The following is a 22,236-nucleotide window of genomic DNA, read 5'->3' as shown; positions in this document are numbered from 1 at the left end:
GCTCATAACTTTTATGAACAGAATTTCTAGGCGCAGTCAGGGCGTTGAGGGGATCTGGTTTGGTGGCTGCAGGATTAGGTCTCTGCTTTTTGCAGATGATGTGGTCCTGATGGCTACATCTGGCCAAGAGCTTCAGCTCTCACTGGATTGGTTCGCAGCCAAGTGTGAAGCAACCGGGATGGGAATCAGCACCTCCAAATCCGAGTCCATGGTTCTTGCCCGGAAAAGGGGGGAGTGCCATTTCCGGGTTGGGGAGGAGACCCTGCCCCAAGTACCTAGGAGTCTTGTTCACGAGTGGGGGAAGAGTGGATCGTGAGATCGACAGGCGGATCGGTGCGGCGTCTTCAGTAATGCAGACGTTGTATCGATCCGTCGTGGTGAAGAAGGAGCTGAGCCGGAAGGCAAAGCTCTCAATTTACCGGTCGATCTAAGTTCCTATTCTCACCTATGGTCATGAGATTTGGATCCTGACCGAAAGGGTACACGCGGCCGAAATGAGCTCTCCCTTAGAGATAGGGTGAGAAGCTCTGTCATCTGGGAGGAGCTCAAAGTAAAACCGCTGCTCCTCCACATGGAGAGGACCTAGATGAGGTGGTTCGGGCATTTGGTCAGGATGCCACCCGAACGCCTCCCTAGGGAGGTGTTTCGGGCACGTCCGACCAGTAGGAGGCCACGGGAAAGACCCAGGACACGTTGGGAAGACTATGTCTCCCGGCTGGCCTGGGAACGCCTCGGGATCCCCCGGGAGGAAATGGACGAAGTGGCTGGGGAGAGGGAAGTCTGGGCTTCCCTGCTTTGGCTACTGCCCCCGCAACCCGACCTTGGATAAGCGGAAGAAGATGGATATATGGATGGATCGTTTTAATACACTGATTCATTGAAAGTGGAAACAAATACTGATATTAATGCATTATATTTTTACAGCCTTTTTGGAGAGCTGACTGTTTTTAACCAGTGTTAATTTTGTTGACGAAAAATTTCCGTCATAGTTATCGTCAACGACCTTTTTTTTTCTGACTAAAACAAGACAATAACTAAATAAAAAATTATTTACGTGGACTAAGGCGATGACGAGGTGTATTGACATATTCGTCAACGAATACAAACAGGACGAAAATGTCTGCCAAAGACGAGATCCAATCAGAACTCATTTCGTTCGGAAGAGGCGGGAGGAGTCGGGAAGAGAACCGATCAGAGCGACGTGGTAAGGAAGTTACGTAAACGCCGGGGAGGAAGAGGAGAGAGGACATATGGGGAAATGTTATATTTGACGTCTAAGATAACAAGACGCAGTGTAAGAAATGCAGCGCGAGGATTAGGGGGAAAAACACAACAAACTTGAAGCGACATTTACAGTCGAATCACCCCGAAATCCACACACAGGTAAGCATTTTCCACAACATACAACTCACTCGACGTTATCCCGTTTATTACACGGCTTACTCGGGAAATACTCAATTTGAGACATGATTTTCATCAAAATACGACTTGTATCAGTGATTTTTCGGCTGTTTCGCTTTGACTTTCAGAAATTGAAGGGAAAGTTTACATCAGGGGTAGGGAACCTATGGCTCTAGAGCCAGATGTGGCTCTTTTGATGACTGCATCTGGCTCTCAGATAAATCTGAGCTGACATTGCTTAACACGATAAGTAATGAATAATTCCGCTGGTAATCACAGTGTTAAAAATAACGTTGAAATTATAAAACATTCTCATGCATTTTAATCCAACCATCCATTTTCTATCGCACCTGTTCAAGAAGTTGCATCAATGGTAAGAAGTATTATATTTATTATTGGTTAACTTTAGAATAACAATGTTATTAAAAAGAATAAGAGACTAATTGTACTCTAAAAATGTTGGTCTTACTTAAAAATGCACGCATTTAGTTGTACTCATCCATCCATCCATCCATTCATTCATTTTCTACGGTTTATTCCCTTTGGGGTCGTGGTGGGCGCTGGTGCCTATTTCAGCTACAATAGGGCGGAAGGTGGGGTACACCCTGGACAAGTCGCCACCTATATGGCTCTCACGGAAACACATTTAGAAATATCTGGCTTTCATGGCTCTTTCAGCCAAAAAGGTTCCCGACCCCTGGTTTACATATTACCCTTTAGTCGACTAAATCTACTGTAGTTTTCGTCGACTATAATCTTATGGTATTTCGTCAACTAAAACTAGACTAAAACTAAAACAATTCAAATAACTAAATGATGACTAAAACTAAATTACATTTTAGTCAAAAGACTATGACTAAAACCAAATAAAATTTTGCTGTCAAAATTAACACTGTTCTTAACCTGAGAATCGAATATCAAAAGACCGGTAAGGACCTTTTAATTTTGATGTGTACGAGCAAAAGCTTCTCAATTTGTCGTTACCAGTGCCAGGGGGTCCTTGTATGATGGCCAGCTCCTTAGTGAGAGCAAGTCGGAGGGCTTGCTTCTGGGACTCATCCAAGCCCAGCACTTTCTGCACGGGCCAGGCTTCTTCCCTCAGGATGTGAAAGGGTGGCACTCGCAACTTGTGTAGAGTGATTGATCTCAGGTTATAAAGGTCGTTTTCTTGCAAATAAGCCGGTGGATGCACGTCTGTGTTACACTCCACGATATACCTGTAAGAGTAAGGATGACTATATTGAGGAACTAGAGCCATATTAGTAATGATAACAGTTTAGAGGATTAAATCCTCGATGTAAATTATGTTTATTGTCACTTGCAATATACCAGCAAAACAAAAAACATTTAAATAACATTCAACTAATTTTACGCTCAATATTTATAGAAACTGTAATTTTAGTAACAGTACCCCCCCTCCTTTGATCCTCGCAGCAAGGAAGGAGCCGTGATGAAGATGATGACATTTCGGACTTGCGATAATAAGGTTTCTAAATTTATGATAGTTGAAAAATGTATTTCCCATGATTTAGTTATATTTGAAAATAAATCTAATAAAGTTCAACTCTCTTTAAGAAGGGGGACCGGAGGGTGTGTTCCAACTATCGTGGGATCACACTCCTCAGCCTTCCCGGTAAGGTTTATTCAGGTGTACTGGAGAGGAGGCTACGCCGGATAGTCGAACCTCGGATTCAGGAGGAACAGTGTGGTTTTCGTCCTGGTCGTGGAACTGTGGACCAGCTCTACACTCTCGGCAGGGTTCTTGAGGGTGCATGGGAGTTTGCCCAACCAGTCTACATGTGCTTTGTGGACTTGGAGAAGGCATTCGACCGTGTCCCTCAGGAAGTCCTGTGGGGAGTGCTCAGAGAGTATGGGGTATCGGACTGTCTTATTATGGCAGTCCGGTCCCTGTACGATCTGTGTCAGAGCTTGGTCCGCATTGCTGGCAGTAAGTCGGACACGTTTCCAGTGAGGGTTGGACTCCGCCAAGGTTGCCCTTTGTCACCGATTCTGTTCATAACTTTTATGGACAGAATTTCTAGGCGCAGTCAAGGCGTTGAGGGGTTCCGGTTTGGTGGCCGCGGGATTAGGTCTCTGCTTTTTGCAGATGATGTGGTCCTGATGGCTTCATCTGGCCGGGATCTTCTGCTCTCACTGGATCGGTTCGCAGCCGAGTGTGAAGCGGCCGGAATGAGAATCAGCACCTCCAAATCCGAGTCCATGGTTCTCTCCCGGAAAAGGGTGGAGTGCCATCTCCGGGTTGGGGAGGAGACCCTGCCCCAAGTGGAGGAGTTCAAGTACCTAGGAGTCTTGTTCACGAGTGGGGGAAGAGTGGATCGTGAGATCGACAGGCGGATCGGTGCGGCGTCTTCAGTAATGCGGACGTTGTACCGATCTGTTGTGGTGAAGAAGGAGCTGAGCCGGAAGGCAAAGCTCTCAATTTACCGGTCGATCTACGTTCCCATCCTCACCTATGGTCATGAGCTTTGGGTAATGACCGAAAGGATAAGATCACGGGTACAAGCGGCCGAAATGAGTTTCCTCCGCCGTGTGGCGGGGCTCTCCCTTAGAGATAGGGTGAGAAGCTCTGTCATCCGGGAGGAACTCAAAGTAAAGCCGCTGCTCCTCCACATCGAGAGGAGTCAGATGAGGTGGTTCGGGCATCTGGTCAGGATGCCACCCGAACGCCTCCCGAGGGAGGTGTTTCAGGCACGTCCAACCGGTAGGAGGCCACGGGGAAGACCCAGGACACGTTGGGAAGACTATGTCTCCCGGCTGGCCTGGGAACGCCTCGGGATCCCCCGGGAAGAGCTAGACAAAGTGGCTGGGGAGAGGGAAGTCTGGGCTTCCCTGCTTAGGCTGCTGCCCCCGCGACCCGACCTCGGATAAGCGGAAGAAGATGGATGGATGGATGGATGGAAGTTCAACTTTGATTAGTAATAATTCACTTAATAAAAAAGTTTGCGCTTTTCTTTTGGCTCTGTATCATGCAAAGTTTTACATTTTTGAAATTCTTTCTAGGACCCCAGTTTAGCCAGGGGTGAACTTGATCCACTTTTTCTGTACAATTGCAATAAACTGTAAATGATCATTTGAATTATTACAGTATAATACTTAGAATAATATTAATAATAAAATCTAATTTTATAATAAATTTGATTTATTTTAACCCAATTTGTAGAATTAATTATTACTGTCATCTGATGTATTAGATTCCTTAACGTGCTTATGCTTGCGATTGATTAATCACAAAGAATTATCATATTGATCCTGTATAAATGCGGATTAATCTCCCAATTTATGTTGACCCCCACATGCTTATTTACCTTAACCGTGGATGGGTACCTTATAGACGCTGTGGGTTTTTTATACTGTCAGGTCAGGTCATTGTATTCGTCAGTGATGGTTATTATAGTGGTTATGGTACGAGTTTATTTCGATCATGCATACAATTTCCAGTTTCTCATTTCAGCATGTTCGAAAAGGAGTAGCTAGAAGTAGAGCTTATATAATCCTACCATTGTTCCAGTTCATAGCAATTGCTAACACTTTTGTTCACCTTCCTGTTAAAAGGTAAACGGTAAAGTCCCAATGATCGTCACACACACACTGTGGCTACAAATGTAGCTTACCACCACCAGCTGTGAACGTGGAGTGAATGATAAATGATAAATGGGTTGTACTTGTATAGCGCTTTTCTACCTTCAAGGTACTCAAAGCGCTTTGACACTACTTCCACATTTATCCATTCACACACACATTCACACACTGATGGAGGGAGCTGCCATGCAAGGCGCCAACCAGCACCCATCAGGAGCAAGGGTAAAGTGTCTTGCTCAGGACACAACGGACGTGACGAGGTTGGTTCTAGGAGGGATTCTAACCAGTGACCCTCGGGTTGCGCACGGCCACTCTCCCACTGCGCCACGCCTCTGTGAAGCGCTTTAAATGTATAGAAAAACGTATATTAATCGAATCCATTATTATTATTATCCAAATGTTTTAAGTTACAGTTTTTTTCTCTGAGGTTGTATTGCTCCTCCTTTGTTCGGAAGAAGTTGTACGTTCCTAGGTAGCAGGTTATAGTTTGCTTTGTGCATACTTTTAGCTGTTTGTAAATTAGGTATATCTTGGAATTTCACTCTTTTCATTTCAATAAATATATGGTTTGAGCATTCCCTATATCCAATATTCTGTATTATTCTAACTTATCTTTTTTGTAACATGCTTAGTGTACTTTGATAGTTATTTGCCCATATTTCTGCACAATAACACAGACATGGTAACACTAGCGAGCAGTAGAAAATATGAAGTGATTTTTGGTTAAATACATATTTAGCTTTATTAATTATTGACGTATTTCTTGCCACTTCATGTTGTACATTTTTTCCATGAGATTTCCAGTTCATTGTATCATCAAACATTACACATAGAAATTTGCTTTCACTTAACTTTTTTACATTTCTATTCCGTCTATTTGTATTTGTGTTTGACTTTCTCTTCTACTGTTACCGAATAGCATTGTTTTACTGGGGCTTAAGGACAGTTAGTTTTTATCAAACCAGTCAGTGCAAAATGAATGAGAAGACTCTGACTGGTGTGCTCGCTGGCAAATTTCACTTGAAAATATACCCTCACACGACTTTAGATATTGTTGCAAAATTTGGAGCAAACAATTCATGTGTACTACCATAAATACAACTTGTATTTTACGCTGTATTTTACATTTCTCAACCACCTACAGTATGTAGAGTATCGTAATGAATAGTAGTATCGTATCATAACACAGAGATGTATGGATATCCTGCAGATACATTTCCAACGATAAAGTTAACGAAATCACAAAGGTGAGTTTTGTTGATGTTATTGACTTATGTGCTAATCAGACATATTTGGTCGCGGCATGACTGCCAGCTAATCAATGCTAACATGCTATTTAGGCTAGCTGTATGTACATTTGTAGCTATATTTGCATCCAGCGTTTCCCTCCACCCACATTTAATGCCAAACAAACACTTACTAATCGACTGATTTAAGTTGCTCCCGTGTCACAAGATGCGAAAGTCCCGATCGTTTGGTCTGCACATTTTGTCATGGCCGAATGGCGTCAATAGCTATTCGCTCAATAGCTTCAGTTTCTTCTTCAATTTCGTTTTCGCTATCTGCCTCCTTCCCCAACCATCCGTTTCAATACAGGTGTTGAATCGCTTAAGCCGCTGAAATCCGAGTCTGAATCCGAGCTAATGTCGCTATATCTTGCTGTGCTATCTGTTTGTTTGTATTGGCATCACTGGGTGACGTCACAGGAAAATGGACGGTGGCTTCACAGATAGCGAAAATCAGGCACTTTAAAGCCTTTTTTGATATTGCGTGATCGGTAAAATTTTTAAAAAAACTTCGAAAAATAAAATAAGCCACTGGGAACTGATTTTTTATTGGTTTTAACCCTTCTGAAATTGTGATAATCTTCCCCTTTAAGTATCATGATACATTTCGTATGGTGAAGTCCCTGCTAATACCCAGCACTATGACACAAGATGTTGTTATCCAACCAATGAATACTATATTGCATAAATGGTAAATGGGTTATACTTGTATAGCGATTTTCTACCTTCAAGGTACTCAAAGCGCTTTGACACTATTTCCACATTCACCCATTCACACACACATTCACACACTGATGGTGGTAGCTGCCATGCAAGGCCCTAACCACGAGCCATCAGGAGCAAGGGTGAAGTGTCTTGCTCTAGGACACAACAGACGTGACGAGGTTGGTAGAAGGTGGGGATTAAACCAGGAACCCTCAGGTTGCTGGCACGGCTACTCTCCCAACTGCGCCACCCCGTCCCCAGGAGAAATAATACCAGAACGTTCAAAGTAAATTGTTCCTACCTCTGAAAGGGCATGTCGTTATCATCTTGTTCTTGCAGGCCCTCTAGAACATGACGATAGGCCTCGAAGTAGGCGGGGGTCTCAACCATCACAAACACCTGGTCTTTCTGGAGGACCACAAAAGGTTTAGTGCCTTGTCTGTTTCACCACAAGTCCTTTCCGTACTAAATAAATAAATACAAGAAAAGTTTTTTTTTTTTACCCCCAACAAACGTAGTGAGTAGATTCTAATTTGAAAAAAAATAATAATAATTTTAAGACACAATGTTTTTGGTCAGGAAAACTATTTTAATCTCTTTCAGAAGAGTAAAATTATTGACATTCATCAAGCATGAGATCCTATCCAAGGAGAATGCTGACAAAAAATAGGTTAAGGACTGTTCAAAAGTGTATGTTGTTGAGAAACTTTGTGCAATGGCCAACATCTTCTGTCATCAATATAATTTGTAAATTGTGACCGACGTCACATCAGTAGTGTTAAAGTGTCCGCCCTGAGATTGGTAGGTTGTGAGTTCAAACCCCCCGCCGAGTCATACCAAAGACTATAAAAATGGGACCCATTACCTCCGTGCTTGCCACTCAGCATCAAGGGTTGGAATTAGAATTAAATCCCCCCTAAAGGATTCCCGGGCGTGGCCACTGCTGCTGCCCACTCCTCCCCTCACCTCCCAGGGGGCGAAAAAGGGGATGGGTCAAATGCAGAGGACAAATTTCACCACACATAGTATGCGTGTGACAATCATTGGTACTTTAACCTTAACTTAATGGATTCTAAGCGCCGTTTAGCCTTTCTCAAAGAAAAAAATGCCCTATGCTTGTGTTGTTTTCAGCTGTACGAATCTTTCAAATCGCAAAAAGGATGAATGTTTCTTTAGAGTTCAATCAATCACTCAAAGTTTACCTATATATATATATATATATATTTATTAGGGGTGTAACGGTACACAAAAATGTCGGTTCGGTACGTACCTCGGTTTAGAGGTCACGGTTCGGTTCATTTTCGGTACAGTAAGAAAACAACAAAATATAAGTTTTTTGGTTATTTATTTACCAAATTTGTAAACAATGGCTTTATCCTTTTAACATAATAATTCTGCCCACGTTAATCCACATTAAACTGCCTCAAGTTGTTGCTTTGATTAAATAAAATGACAAAACCTTTCTTCGACATATAAAAAGCGCGACATTAAACAGTTTCAAGTCAACTCATCAGGCTTAATTTATTAAAGCATTTGGGAAGCCTGTAGTTGACTTTTATTATGTAAATGCTATATTTTTATCAACATGTGATAGCATGGACCCTGCCATTCAAAACTAGGCTGCTACATTACTAATGATTAATGTAACTATAGCTGAAAAAATAGTACAACAGCAATAGGAGAGACTATTCATCCCAGTACACCGTGGAGTTCAATGAAATAACAGACAGACAGGGCTTTCCTGCCCCTAACACACGCACACACACACACACGCGCACAGCAAAATAAGCTAACGTTACGCTAAAAGCTAATTAGCCTTCACCTAAGCCAGAACTGCGAGCGAGCTGAACTGCAGTTTAAGTTTCTAGAAAGTCAACGGGCTCATAGTGATGTTGAGAAAGTAGTTGACTTGAAAGTGTTTAGTATAATTGGGGGAGAGTCCGCTGCTCCCCTGCTAAACGAATATCTGCTCGACGCTGAAGCAGTGACTCCATGCGCTCTGAATACCCACTCCTGCTTGGCTGTTACATCGCTCTGAATACGCACTGCTGATTGGCTTTGTATGTAACCAATCAGATGGCTGTGTGGGTGCTACAAATGCTTGCTGCTGAGACAGAGGCAGAAAGCAGAGCAGCTTGTGAAGACTTACAAACTTGTTTGGTACGCCCGCGTGCCGAACCGAAACCCCTGTACCGAAACGTTTCAATACACATACACGTACCGTTACACCCCTAATATATATATTGAAAAAAATGTATATATATACAGTACATATATTAAAAACATTTTATATATATATATATTTTTTTTTTTATTTATTTTTTTTTTGCTCGTATCTGCTTTTTGCAGGATGATTTTTGTTCTCCAGTAGTTTGCGTGTTGCTTGCTATCCAACAGCAATCTTAGCTTCATTGACCACCACTGGTTTTGACTTCCGGGAAAAGGTCACGTGTTGAAATCCAAGCAATATACCATACAGTCGTCCCTCACCAGTAAACACTTCAAATTATGCAGTGCTTTTTGTCTTAAAGCATATTTTCTTAACATGTTTCGTCTTTTATGTGGGGATGACCTGATCAACATCTATGGCTTCAGGTCCGATCCAATTTCAAGTGTAAATGTGACTATATGGGTATTAATTCATGTTTAGAGGGCTCTAGTTACGTGGAAAAAAAACATATTTAGAAGGCCGTAGACTGTTTTTTATGCTCCAACTATGACACTATTTGATTTGTTCATTGTAATCCTGATTTGTCTTCCACAGTCTGGCCTACAACCAAATAGCCACGCTAAATGTGGGACGACTGTACATAATACAACATCTTGGCAGAGAATATATGTAACTCTGGACAAAAAAATATGTTGTGACATTGCAGAATCATCTGGAAGCGATGCCACAGTAAAAGTGTCCCCTAATCCAAACTACAGGCAGTTCAAGTTAAATATTGGTGTGTTAACTTTTGCTCGGACAGGCAATGTATTTCACCACTAGTAACATCGGCAATAGAACAAATGTGCTCTGATACCTCTATTCCTGCCAGTTTTAATCTGCTCTCGTCAGTGAACGCAATCAGGATCTGTCCTTTCTCAACCAGCTTGGGGTCCCGGTCCACCACTGTGGCATACAGGAAGCTCTCAAAAGGATCACAGGACAGGCAGACCAGAGAACCGAACATCAATCTCTTGGAGTTCTCCCAGCGCACAAACTGATGAGAAAACAGCATAGATTTAACACACTTTGACATTTTCAACAACCGTGCATCTATCTCAGTAATCTCACTGGATGATTTGGGCGGAGCTAACCTTAAGTGGCTGTACATCAAACTGGATGTCGTAGGCAAGATTGGTCCGTATGCAACGGGGCACCCCGATTTTGACGTCAAAATACACATGGATATTGTCGAAGCGCTTTTTCTTTAGCTCTGTATCATCCGGTTCCATCCAGTTGTGACGCAACAGTTGAATCCCTTCACGAAGATCCCGCAACAAGTCCTCTCTCATGAGCCTGAAGTGCGTGTCCAGGTAGATGAGAGTGTTGGTGTACCGCTTTGAGATGATGTTGGATCTAAGAGAGGGCCGACTGTCCTCCTCCAACTCTTCAGGAGTTGGGAAAATGGGAATGTTCCTAAACATCGGCTGCTCCTCCTCTTCGCCTGAGAAAAGGGGAATTTCAGCCGCAAACTCAGACAAAAAACCGAGATGAATAAACAAAATGCCTGTTACCTGGATCATCACTGTGTAGGAGACTGTAGGTGTCCCTGCCCGGGTGGAGAGTTCCTTCACAAGACCGGTCCTGGACGTGCTTCACCAGGTCCTCAAGCTTTTCTACACTTTCTGCCACCTGAGCCGGGATATCAACTCCTGCTGTTTTCAATCTGTTCATGGAAGCTTGGAGCAGTGTCAGAAGCAAACCCACTGCTTCCACAGAGCTAGCGGGAAAGATGGTGAGGACCTAAAGATCACGAATAGAAGAGGCAGGTGGTGAGATTTGAAAACTAGTGATGATGTTAGGGTCTGGTGTTTTGTATGGAGGTTCTTTTTTTAGGGAGAAGCAGCTAGAACTAGAACGAAGATGTGCAGTCGGGAAGTGCGCAGAGAGAACACCGGCGTAGGAAGCATGAAATACGAGAATTATTGTAGTCTTAAGTACAGTGTGGAAGAGGGGTTAGTGCGTCTGTCTCACAATACGAAGGCCCTGAGTAGTCCTGGGTTCAATCTCGGGCTCTGGATCTTTCTGTGTGGAGTTTGCATGTCCTCCCCGTGACCGTGTGGGTTCCCTCCGGCTTCCTCCCACTTCCAAAGACATGCACCTGGGGATAGGTTGATTGGCTACACTAAATTGGCCCTAGTGTGTGAATGTGAGTCTGAATACTACACGCTCTAGCTCCATCCTATCTTGCCGATTGTATTGTACCATATGTCCCGGCAAGAAATCCGCGTTCAAAGGACTCCGGCTTATTAGTGATTCCCAAAGCCCAAAAAAAGTCTGCGGGCTATAGAGCGTTTTCCGTTCGGGCTCCAGTACTCTGGAATGCCCTCCTGGTAACAGTTCGAGATGCCACCTCAGTAGAAGCATTTAAGTCTCACCTTAAAACTCATTTGTATACTCTAGCCTTTAAATAGACTCATTTGTATACTCTAGCCTTTAAATAGACTCCCTTTTTAGACCAGTTGATCTGCCGTTTCTTTTCTTTTTCTTCTATGTCCCACTCTCCCTTGTGGAGGGGGTCCGGTCCGATCCGGTGGCCATGTACTGCTTGCCTGTGTATCGGCTGGGGACATCTCTGCGCTGCTGATCCGCCTCCGCTTGGGATGGTTTCCTGCTGGCTCCGCTGTGAACGGGACTCTCGCTGCTGTGTTGAATCCGCTTTGGACTGGACTCTCGCGACTGTGTTGGATCCATTGTGGATTGAACTTTCACAGTATCATGTTAGACCCGCTCGACATCCATTGCTTTCCTCCTCTCCAAGGTTCTCATAATCATCATTGTCACCGACGTCCCACTGGGTCATTATTGTCACCGATGTCCCACTGGGTGTGAGTTTTCCTTGCCCTTATGTGGGCCTACCGAGGATGTCGTGGTGGTTTGTGGAGCCCTTTGAGACACTAGTGATTTAGGGCTATATAAGTAAACATTGATTGATTGATTGATTGAATGTTGTCTGTCTATCTGTGTTGGCCCTGCGATAAGTTGGCGACTTGTCTAGGGTGTACCCCGCCTTCCGCCCGATTGTAGCTGAGATAGGCGCCAGCGCCCCCCGCGACCCCAAAAGGGAATAAGCGGTAGAAAATGGATGGATGGATGGATGCACCAATTTTGTCAAGAGGAGTGGTCAAACAATCAAGCAGAAGCTTGCCAGAAGCTTGTGGATGGCTACCAAAAGTGCCTTCCATCCATCCATCCATCATCTTCCGCTTATCCGAGGTCGGGTCGCGGGGGCAACAGCCTAAGCAGGGAAACCCAGACTTCCCTCTCCCCAGCCACTTCGTCTAGCTCTTCCCGGGGGATCCCGAGGCGTTCCCAGGCCAGCTGGGAGACATAGTCTTCCCAACGTGTCCTGGGTCTTCCCAGTGGCCTCCTACCGGTTGGACGTGCCCTAAACACCTCCCTAGGGAGGCGTTCGGGTGGCATCCTGACCAGATGCCCGAACCACCTCATCTGGCTCCTCTCGATGTGAAGGAGCAGCGGCTTTACTTTGAGCTCCTCCCGGATGGCAGAGCTTCTCACCCTCTCTCTAAGGGAGAGCCCCGCCACACGGCGGAGGAAACTCATTTCGGCCGCTTGTAACCGTGATCTTATCCTTTCGGTCATGACCATAGGTGAGGATGTGAACGTAGATCGACCGATAAATTGAGAGCTTTGCCTTCCGGCTCAGCTCCTTCTTCACCACAACGGATCGGTACAACGTCCGCATTACTGAAGACGCCGCACCGATCCGCCTGTCGATCTCACGATCCACTCTTCCCTCACTCGTGAACAAGACTCCTAGGTACTTGGGGCAGGGTCTCCTCCCCAACCCGGAGATGGCACTCCACCCTTTTCCGGGCGAGAACCATGGACTCGGACTTGGAGGTGCTGATTCTCATTCCGGTCGCTTCACACTCGGCTGCGAACCGATCCAGCGAGAGCTGAAGATCCCGGTCAGATGAAGCCATCAGGACCACATCATCTGCAAAAAGCAGAGACCTAATCCTGCGGTTACCAAACCGGAACCCCTCAGTGCCTTATTGCAGTTAAACCTGCCAAGGGACAATGCAACCAAATATTAACATTGCTGTATGTATACTTTTGACCTAGTAGATTTGCTCACATATTCACAAATCTACTAGGTCACATATTGACCTAGTAGATTTGCTCACTGTAGACCCATAATAAATTCATAAAAGAACCAAACTTCATGAATGTTTTTTTGTGACAAACAAGTATGTGCTCCAATCAATCACAAAAAAAAATAAAAGTTGTAGAACGTATTGGAAACTCAAGACAGCCATGACATTATTTTCATGTATGTAAACTTTTGACCACAACTGTATATTCTCAGAGTATTTAATCCATAGCAACTGGATTGTTTGGATTGTCTCAGATGTTTTTCCTGTCATCCAAGCAGGCTTTATCAGTTCATGCTCATAGACTTAGATTGGTCAGATCTAGTAGTCTAGATGCTGGTGCCAAAGCCCCAACAATGTATACAAGAGTAGGCAAAAGTTGTTTTTTAAACCACATTAAGAGCAGAGGTGGGTAGTAACGCGCTACATTTACTCCGTTACATCTACTTGAGTAACTTTTGGGATAAATTGTACTTGTAAGAGTAGTTTTTATGCAACATACTTTTACTTTTACTTGAGTATATTTATAGAGAAGAAACGCTACTTTTACTCCGCTCCATTTATCTACAATCAGCTTGTTACTCGCTACTTTTTTTTTTATCGATCTGTTAATGCACGCTTTATTTGTTTTGATGTTGTCAGATACGCATTCAAAGTAGGAACTACGCATGCCTGCGTTTCACCAATCAAATGCAGTCACTGGTGACGTTGGACCAATCAAACAAAACCAGGCGGTCACGTGACCGTCACACGTCGAATCCGACCTAAAAAGGTTTAAAACCTTATTGGGGTGTTACCATTTAGTGGTCAATTGTACGGAATATCTACTGAACTGTGCAATCTAATAATAAAAGTATCAATCAATCAATTAAAAGTGTAAAGGAAAAAAGACACTTTTTATTTCAACCGTACTTCCCGTCAAAAGCCTAAAGACTGATTGCACAGTTCCTGTCTTCACAATAAAAGCGCCGCTCCATCGCGCCTGCGCTAACAAAATAGGAGTCGCTGAAAGCCAGCGCAAACAAGCTAGCAAGCTACGGAGTTTACCGCCAATGTATTTCTTGTAAAGTGTATAAAAACGAATATGGAAGCTGGACAAATAAGATGCCAAAAACCAACGACTTTTATGTGGTATTAGACAGAAAGGAGGAACTTTTTTTCTCCTCCATTTGAAAATGTGGACAATATCAGCACTATACTGTCTGATTCCAATCAATGCAAGTCATCAGAATCAGGTAATACACCAACTTATATTCTTGTCTTCATGAAAGATAGGAATCTATGTGTTAAACATGCATGTATATTCATTAAAACACCTTTGACATGTCAACAAAAACGGCAAAATAAATAACTATAAATTATATACTGTATATATATATGTATATATATATATGATATGTGTGTGTATGTATATATGAGGTAGATCACCTCGACTTGGTCATTTATTAAGTAATTGATTAACGTTGAAAAACTTATTGGGGTGTTACCATTTAGTGGTCAATTGTACAGAATATGTACTGTACTGTGCAATCTACTAATACAAGTTTTAATCAATCAATCAATCAATCGATGAATGCCTACTGAGTCTATGGTGCTGTTAAGTTATTGTGGCTCAATTTGCCTTAATTTTTTTATTTTAATGTATTATTATTTAATGTATATTATTGTTTTAGTTGCTTAAGAGATATTCCTGGCTCTGAATTTTTTATGTTTTTGTGCATTATTTGTTGCTGTAATCATTAAACAAACAGGTTACTCATCAGTTACTCAGTACTTGAGTAGTTTTTTCACAACATACTTTTTACTTTTACTCAAGTAAATATTTGGATGACTACTCCTTACTTTTACTTGAGTAATAAATCTCTAAAGTAACAGTACTCTTACTTGAGTACAATTTCTGGCTACTCTACTCACCTCTGATAAAGAGCAATACCATCCTTCCCTAAGCACAGCCTCATTTTGTTCCAGTATAAATGGTTGGGGATTTGGCACCAGCATTTAGTTTACTAGATCTGAACAACCTAAGTCTATGAGTATGGACTGATGAAGCCTGCTTGGATGAGAAGCCAAACGACATCTAAGACAAACTGAACAATACAGTTGTGATCAATTAAATGCCCTGAGAAAACTGACCTGCAATTTTGAAAGTACCGGAGCCGTCTATTAATCATTGATTATTTTTCTACTGATTATCCAACATAAATGATAACTGTGTTACATGTCTGCTGGACTTCCAAAATATTTTGACAGCCCATAAGGCTCAATTACTGTTGATGTCTTTACCTGCGTGAGAATCACCACAATGTTTTCCAGCTCCTGTTTCCTGCTGACCGGATTGGACTCCGACCACATGCCGGCCAGGTAGTGCGGCAGGGTGGTGCGAAAGAAGCCTGAATCTTTTAAGAGATGGGCCAGGTGCTGCACGGTGCTTCTGTTGTTTTTAGCCTTGAAGGCTTTACTGAGCAACAAACAGAGGAGCTCCACCCGGTTCTTCTCCATGTTGGTTTCCTTCAGCAAGTCGGGCATGGCGGGGTGAGAGGAAAGGGTGATGGCCACCGCTGACGGTTCCTGTTCAGAAATATCCTGCAAGGTTTTGAAGCCCAGTTGAGGACCCTGACGTTTTCCGTTTCTACTTTGCCTTTCACCTCCACCACCTCTTCTGTCACCTGACGTACTATGTCCTCTCCAACCTCTCCTTCTCGCCTCATTCCCTCTGAGTCCTCCCGAATCCCACCCACGTTCCCATCCAACTGCTCCTTCCATTAAAGGATCCCCTCTTGCTCCACCACCACCACCTCTTCTTCTTCCAACTGCCGGCTCTCTTCCTTGAAAGCTGTGTGATCGTCTTCCGTCCTCTGCTCCTCTCCAACGCCCTCTGCCTCGGAGACCTCTAAAATCTGAACATTTGCAGGAACACGACAAATGAGGAAACCTTAAAAACTTACACCAAAAAAAAAACACTTTTTCTTATGCCTCACTTGAGGTGAAGCCACATGCTCCTCTCTCCATTTCCAAGGTCTCGCACAGTTCTTGTTCAGTTTTAGAAGAACGATGATTCCTGGGTCACTAAAAAATTTGATTGACAAAAATATTTGAGCATGAATCTGGATTGAATGCATATTTTCAGGTCTCTCTACTGTGCTACAGTTTAAATGGTACAGTAGAACCAGGGCCCGGGCCCCCGGCATTCACACTCTATGCCAGGGGTCCCCAAACTTTTTGACTCGAGGGCCGCATTGGGTTAAAAAAAATCTGGCTATTTCAAGGAATGAAATAGCCACTGTGTTTTTTCCTGACCTAACAAATATATATATATATGTATATATATATATATATATATATATATATATATATATATATATATATATATATATATATATATATATATATACAGTGGGGCAAAAAAGTATTTAGTCAGCCACCGATTGTGCAAGTTCTCCCACTTAAAATGATGACAGAGGTCTGTAATTCTCATCATAGGTACACTTCAACTGTGAGAGACAGAATGTGAAAAAAAAATTCACATTGTAGGAATTTTAAAGAATTTATTTGTAAATTATGGCGGAAAATAAGTATTTGGTCAACCATTCAAAGCTCTCACTGATGGAAGGAGGTTTTGGTTCAAAATCTCACGATACTGTACATGGCCACCGATTGTGCAAGTTCTCCCACTTAAAATGATGACAGAGGTCTGTAATTCTCATCATAGGTACACTTCAACTGTGAGAGACAGAATGTGAAAAAAAAATTCACATTGTAGGAATTTTAAAGAATTTATTTGTAAATTATGGCGGAAAATAAGTATTTGGTCAACCATTCAAAGCTCTCACTGATGGAAGGAGGTTTTGGTTCAAAATCTCACGATACTGTACATGGCCCCATTCATTCTTTCCTTAACAGGGATCAATCCTCCTGTCCCCTTAACAGAAAAACAGCCCCAAAGCATGATGTTTCCACCCCCATGCTTCACAGTAGTTGTGGTGTTCTTGGGATGAAACTTAGTATTCTTCTACCTCCAAATACGACGAGTTGAGTTTATACCAAAAAGTTCTATTTTGGTTTCTCCCAATCCTCTGCTGTATCATCCATATATCCATATGAGCCTGTACATTATATCATATATAATAAAATATATGATATAATATACAATATATATAATAGGGTATGATAAAATCCCCTTAAGAACAGGTTTCCCTTGTAGGCTTGTAGGGATGATATAGCCTGTGTGTTTTTTCCTGACCTAACGTATAGACATTCCGCGCATGAAGATGTGACATTATCGATGGAAAAAAGGAATTTTTAGACTATATGATTTGCCTGAGCTGCTAGGAGACACAGAGAGTAACAAGCGGTAGAACATGGATGCTGGTGGGCCGGATTTGGCCCACAAGCCGTAGTTTGGGGACCCCTGCTCTATGCGGTTGTGTCAGGCCACATGATTATGGCGACAGCTCGCTTCAGTAGCTCATCATCGACGTTGTTGTGCTCCCCAGCTGTTTGTGAGCAAAATAATAATATATTATTTCTTAATATCTTATTATGAACATAGGCTTACAGTACTTTTGTTGAGGGAAACGTGTTCCCTTCTTTTACCAAGATAAGAAAGTTGTTTTCATTCTACTACAAGGCGATCAACACAATAAATAGATCATGTGATATTTATGAACGCTGACACACCTATAATGTGTCATTATTAATGATTATTATGAACGCTGACACACCTATAATGTGTCATTATTAATGATGTCATAGGTTTCACAGTCAATTCTTAAGTTAAGTTTCGATTCCTGCTGGCAAGTTGGGGCAAGCCAAACAAACAAAAAGCCTGTGAAGGCAAACAGCCATTAGAGAGACTGCATTGACGTCTTGATAGCTCATTCGCTCTCTTCAGGCGTGGTATCTCTGTTGTGTGTACTTATTCTTATTTTCCATTCATCCATCCAATTTCTAGCGCTTGTCCAATTGTTAAAGTACGGTTTTGGTCACCCCTCTTCATTTCAGAATAAAATAATCTGGGAAGACTCTGGAAGAATTCAAATATCATCAAAAGCAATACAGCGAACCCTCATTTATCACTGTTAATTTGTTCCGGCCTGGCCGTGGTAAACACATTTCCGCAAAGTAGAAATTATTTATTAAATGGAATATTTTCATGCAGCTGCAGTACCAAAAAAAACTATTTACGACTTTCTAAACATGGATTAAAGAAGCCCTCTAGACACGAAGTAACACCCACACAGTCACGTTTTTGATCCGCAAACTTTAAAGCTTGGAGACTGTACGGTGTTACCACAGGATGCAGTCATTCCTATAGCCCGTGGTGTATAACACAAGTAATATTAAAGACCGACATGAGAGCAAAAAAAAAGCTAAGGTAGAACCTCTAAAGTGCCTCAGAATATTGGTCCAAATATGGCCCACAAGCCTCCTCTATGTGAACCCTGAGTAAACATGACACTCCTTCACTGTCATAGATTTTGCAGAATTTCGGTAATAGTGCAGTTAACTGTTGTTAATACAAATATATATATATAGATATATATATGTTCAGTTTTTCTTGTAAAATGTTTACTTGCGTTGACTGAAATTACAACTTTTATTATTACACTGCCAAATTCTTGGTTGTTCTTGTGGAATTGTGACATTTTTCTTGAGAAATTCCAACTATATATATATATGTAGGTGTGGGAAAAATCACAAGACTACTTCATCTCTACAGAACTGTTTCATGAGGGGTTCCCTCAATCTCCTATGGATTGAGGGAACCCCTCATGAAACAGTTCTGTAGAGATGAAGTAGTCTTGTGATAGTTGGAATTTCTCAAGAAAAATGTCACAATTCCACAAGAAAAACCAAGAATTTGGCAGTGTAATAATAAAAGTTGTAATTTTAGTCAACGCAAGTAAATATTTTACAAGAAAAACTAAACATATATATCCATCCATCCATTTTCTACCGCTTATTCCCTTTCGGGGTTGCGGGGGGCGCTGGCGCCTATCTCAGCTACAATCCGGCGGAAGGCAGTGTACACCCTGGACAAGTCGCCACCTCATCGCAGGGCTAACACAGATAGACAGACAACATTCACACTCACATTCACACACTAGGGCCAATTTAGTGTTGCCAATCAACCTATCCCCAGGTGCATGTCTTTGGAAGTGGGAGGAAGCCGGAGTACCCGGAGGGAACCCACGCATTCACGGGGAGAACATGCAAACTCCACACAGAAAGATCCCAAGCCTGGATTTGAACCCAGGACTGCAGGAACTTCGTATTGTGAGGCAGACGCACTAACCCCTCTCCCACCGTGAAGCCCGAACATATATATATATATATATATATATATATATATATATATATATATATATATATATATATATATATATATATATATATATATATATATATATATATATATATATATATATATAGATATATATATATATATATATATATATATATATATATATATATATACATATTTGTATTAACAACAGTTAACTGCACTATTGCCGAAATTCTGCCTAATCATGACAGTGAAGGAGTGTCATGTTCTACAGGAGATTGAGGGAACCCCTCATGAAACAGTTCTGCAGAGATGAAGTAGTCTTGTGATTTTTCCCACACATACATATTGCGCTCTACCACGGAATCAACCACTATTCTCTGGATAATCCAATCAAGACATATATATATATTATTTATTTATTTTTTTCATACCATTATGTGTGTGTATATATATATTGAATTTATTAAGGGCGAACGTATCAATTGTATTCATTTTTATTTATTTATTTATTAAATCAACATAAAAATATACAAGATACACTTTCAATTAGTGCATCAACCCCCCCCCCCCCCTAAAAAAAAATTAAGGGCGAACGTATCAATTGTATTTATTTATTTTTATTTTTTTTATTAAATCAACATAAAAATATACAAGATACACTTTCAATTAGTGCATCAACCCCCCCCATCCTCCCCCCCCCCCCCCCAAAAAAAACCCTCCCTCAATTATTTTTTCTTTTTTAAGATTTGTATAGTATTCAATCAAGTATTAGGCCATTCCACTCGTTCCGCAACAAAAAGAAGGCTCCCTCTGCTGGCTGATCAAGAGAACTACATAAAGATGGCCAGCTTCACTTCATCCGAAACGAAACCTTGAAAGCGTCAGCAAAACGGAAGCGCAATTTTGTAAAAAAAAAAAAAAAAAATTAAACGAGGAAACAGCTGCTAATGCACACTGCAAAACAACATCAGAGACATCCGCGTTTTTGTTCTTTATTTGACAGAACAGCATTCACTTACAAGTGCATACAATCTGCAACGTATAATATAAGACAAAATCGTGTATCATCTCAATATAATGGTGGATAAGCACCGACAAAGAGTTTATTTTTATAAAATATTTTTTTAAAAATTAAATCGTTAAAGTTAATTTTCTAACGAAACTAATGACCACAATGAGAAAGGTAGGCAACACAAGAAAATGACATCATAATAATAATAGTAATAATATTAATAATAATAAAGACTTACGTCAGGTCACATTCACCTCCATGAATCTCTGCTGTTCTTCTGAGTCAGGCTTGCTCTTGTGCGCTTTTATTGCTGAGTTAGGTTTCAGTTTCCTCTTGGTTTTCGTTTCCCCACGTCAGAACACACACACACGCACACACACGCGCACACAAAATTAATAGTTGGAATTTCACAAGAAAAATGTCACAATTCCAAAAGAAAAACTAAGAATTTTGGCAGTATGGTAATAAAAGTCGTAATTTTAAACTGAATATTTGTGCACTATTATGATAAAAGTTGGAATTTTACTCAATAACAGTCACCATTTTATAAGAAATTGGGCAATATTGTACTAATCGGAATTTCACTTGGCAAAACGATGACAAAAGTCATGGTTTTACTCAAAAAAGATCACTATTTTACAAGAACAATAAAACATTGGCAATATTGTGATAAAAGTCCAAATTTTATATGAAAAATGTCACCAAAAAGTAATAATTTTAGGAGAAAATATTGCAGTATTACAAAAATGATATGAGAAATTGTTCCCAATTTTAGAAGAAAAAAGTCGACACATTGTGAATTTTTTGTTTGTAATCGTTTTTTTTTTAGTCTTCATCGTTTACTTCAAGTTATTACAATGTCCGTATGTACATATATATGTATTTTTTTAAAATTAATTTTGGCCAAAGGGGGCGCATTTCAATTCCTCAAACACACGTATTACATATGTTGGCCAGAGGGGGAGCACTTCAATTTTTTTACACACACTTGTTATTTCATATGTTGACCAGAGGAGGCGCACTTTTAAAACCGACACAGTCCATTTGAAAAATTCCTTTTTTTATGGACCACCCTAATTTTGATAGATTTCACCACCTTGTGCGCTTTTATTGCTGAGTTAGGTTTCAGTTTCCTCTTGGTTTTCGTTTCCCCCACGTCAGAACACACCCTCACACACACACGCACACACAAAATTAATAGTTGGAATTTCACAAGAAAAATGTCACAATTCCAAAAGAAAAACTAAGAATTTTGGCAGAATGATAATAAAAGGCGTAATTTTAAACTGAATATTTGTGCACTATTATGATAAAAGTTGGAATTTTACTCAATAACAGTCACCATTTTATAAGAAATTGGGCAATATTGTACTAATCGGAATTTCACTTGGCAAAACGATGACAAAAGTCATGATTTTACTCAAAAAAGATCACTATTTTACAAGAACAATAAAAAATTGGCAATATTGTGATGAAAGTCAAAATTTTATATGAAAAATGTCACCAAGAAGTAATAATTTTAGGAGAAAATATTGCAGTATTACAAAAATAATATGAGAAATTATTCCCAATTTTAGAAGAAAAAAGTCGACACATTTTGAATTTTTTGTTTGTAA

General features: G+C 41.1%; 1 protein-coding gene across 3 annotated transcripts in view; it reads right to left on the bottom strand.

Annotated features, from left to right (window-relative positions):
- The window catches only part of znfx1 (zinc finger, NFX1-type containing 1), a 62,548-nt gene extending 41,544 nt beyond the window's left edge, over positions 1–21,004 (bottom strand). For 2 of the 3 annotated variants that reach the window (XM_061889470.1, XM_061889460.1), the window contains exons 1-8: positions 20,859–21,004; positions 16,298–16,385; positions 15,603–16,216; positions 10,716–10,944; positions 10,296–10,645; positions 10,019–10,198; positions 7,294–7,400; positions 2,386–2,618 (exon numbers count right to left, since the gene is read on the bottom strand). In XM_061889470.1, coding sequence (XP_061745454.1) covers positions 2,386–2,618; positions 7,294–7,400; positions 10,019–10,198; positions 10,296–10,645; positions 10,716–10,944; positions 15,603–16,216; positions 16,298–16,328 — 1,744 coding nt within the window. In that variant the 5' untranslated portion in view covers positions 16,329–16,385; positions 20,859–21,004. The remainder of the gene's footprint in view (positions 1–2,385; positions 2,619–7,293; positions 7,401–10,018; positions 10,199–10,295; positions 10,646–10,715; positions 10,945–15,602; positions 16,217–16,297; positions 16,386–20,858) is intronic. The other variant, XM_061889479.1, reaches the window with a different exon arrangement.
- Between the last annotated feature and the right edge of the window lie 1,232 nt (positions 21,005–22,236).

This window comes from Nerophis ophidion, linkage group LG02, assembly GCF_033978795.1.
Source record: "Nerophis ophidion isolate RoL-2023_Sa linkage group LG02, RoL_Noph_v1.0, whole genome shotgun sequence".
Classification (NCBI taxonomy): Eukaryota; Metazoa; Chordata; class Actinopteri; order Syngnathiformes; family Syngnathidae; genus Nerophis; species Nerophis ophidion.
This window is presented reverse-complemented; position numbering and strand designations above follow the sequence as displayed.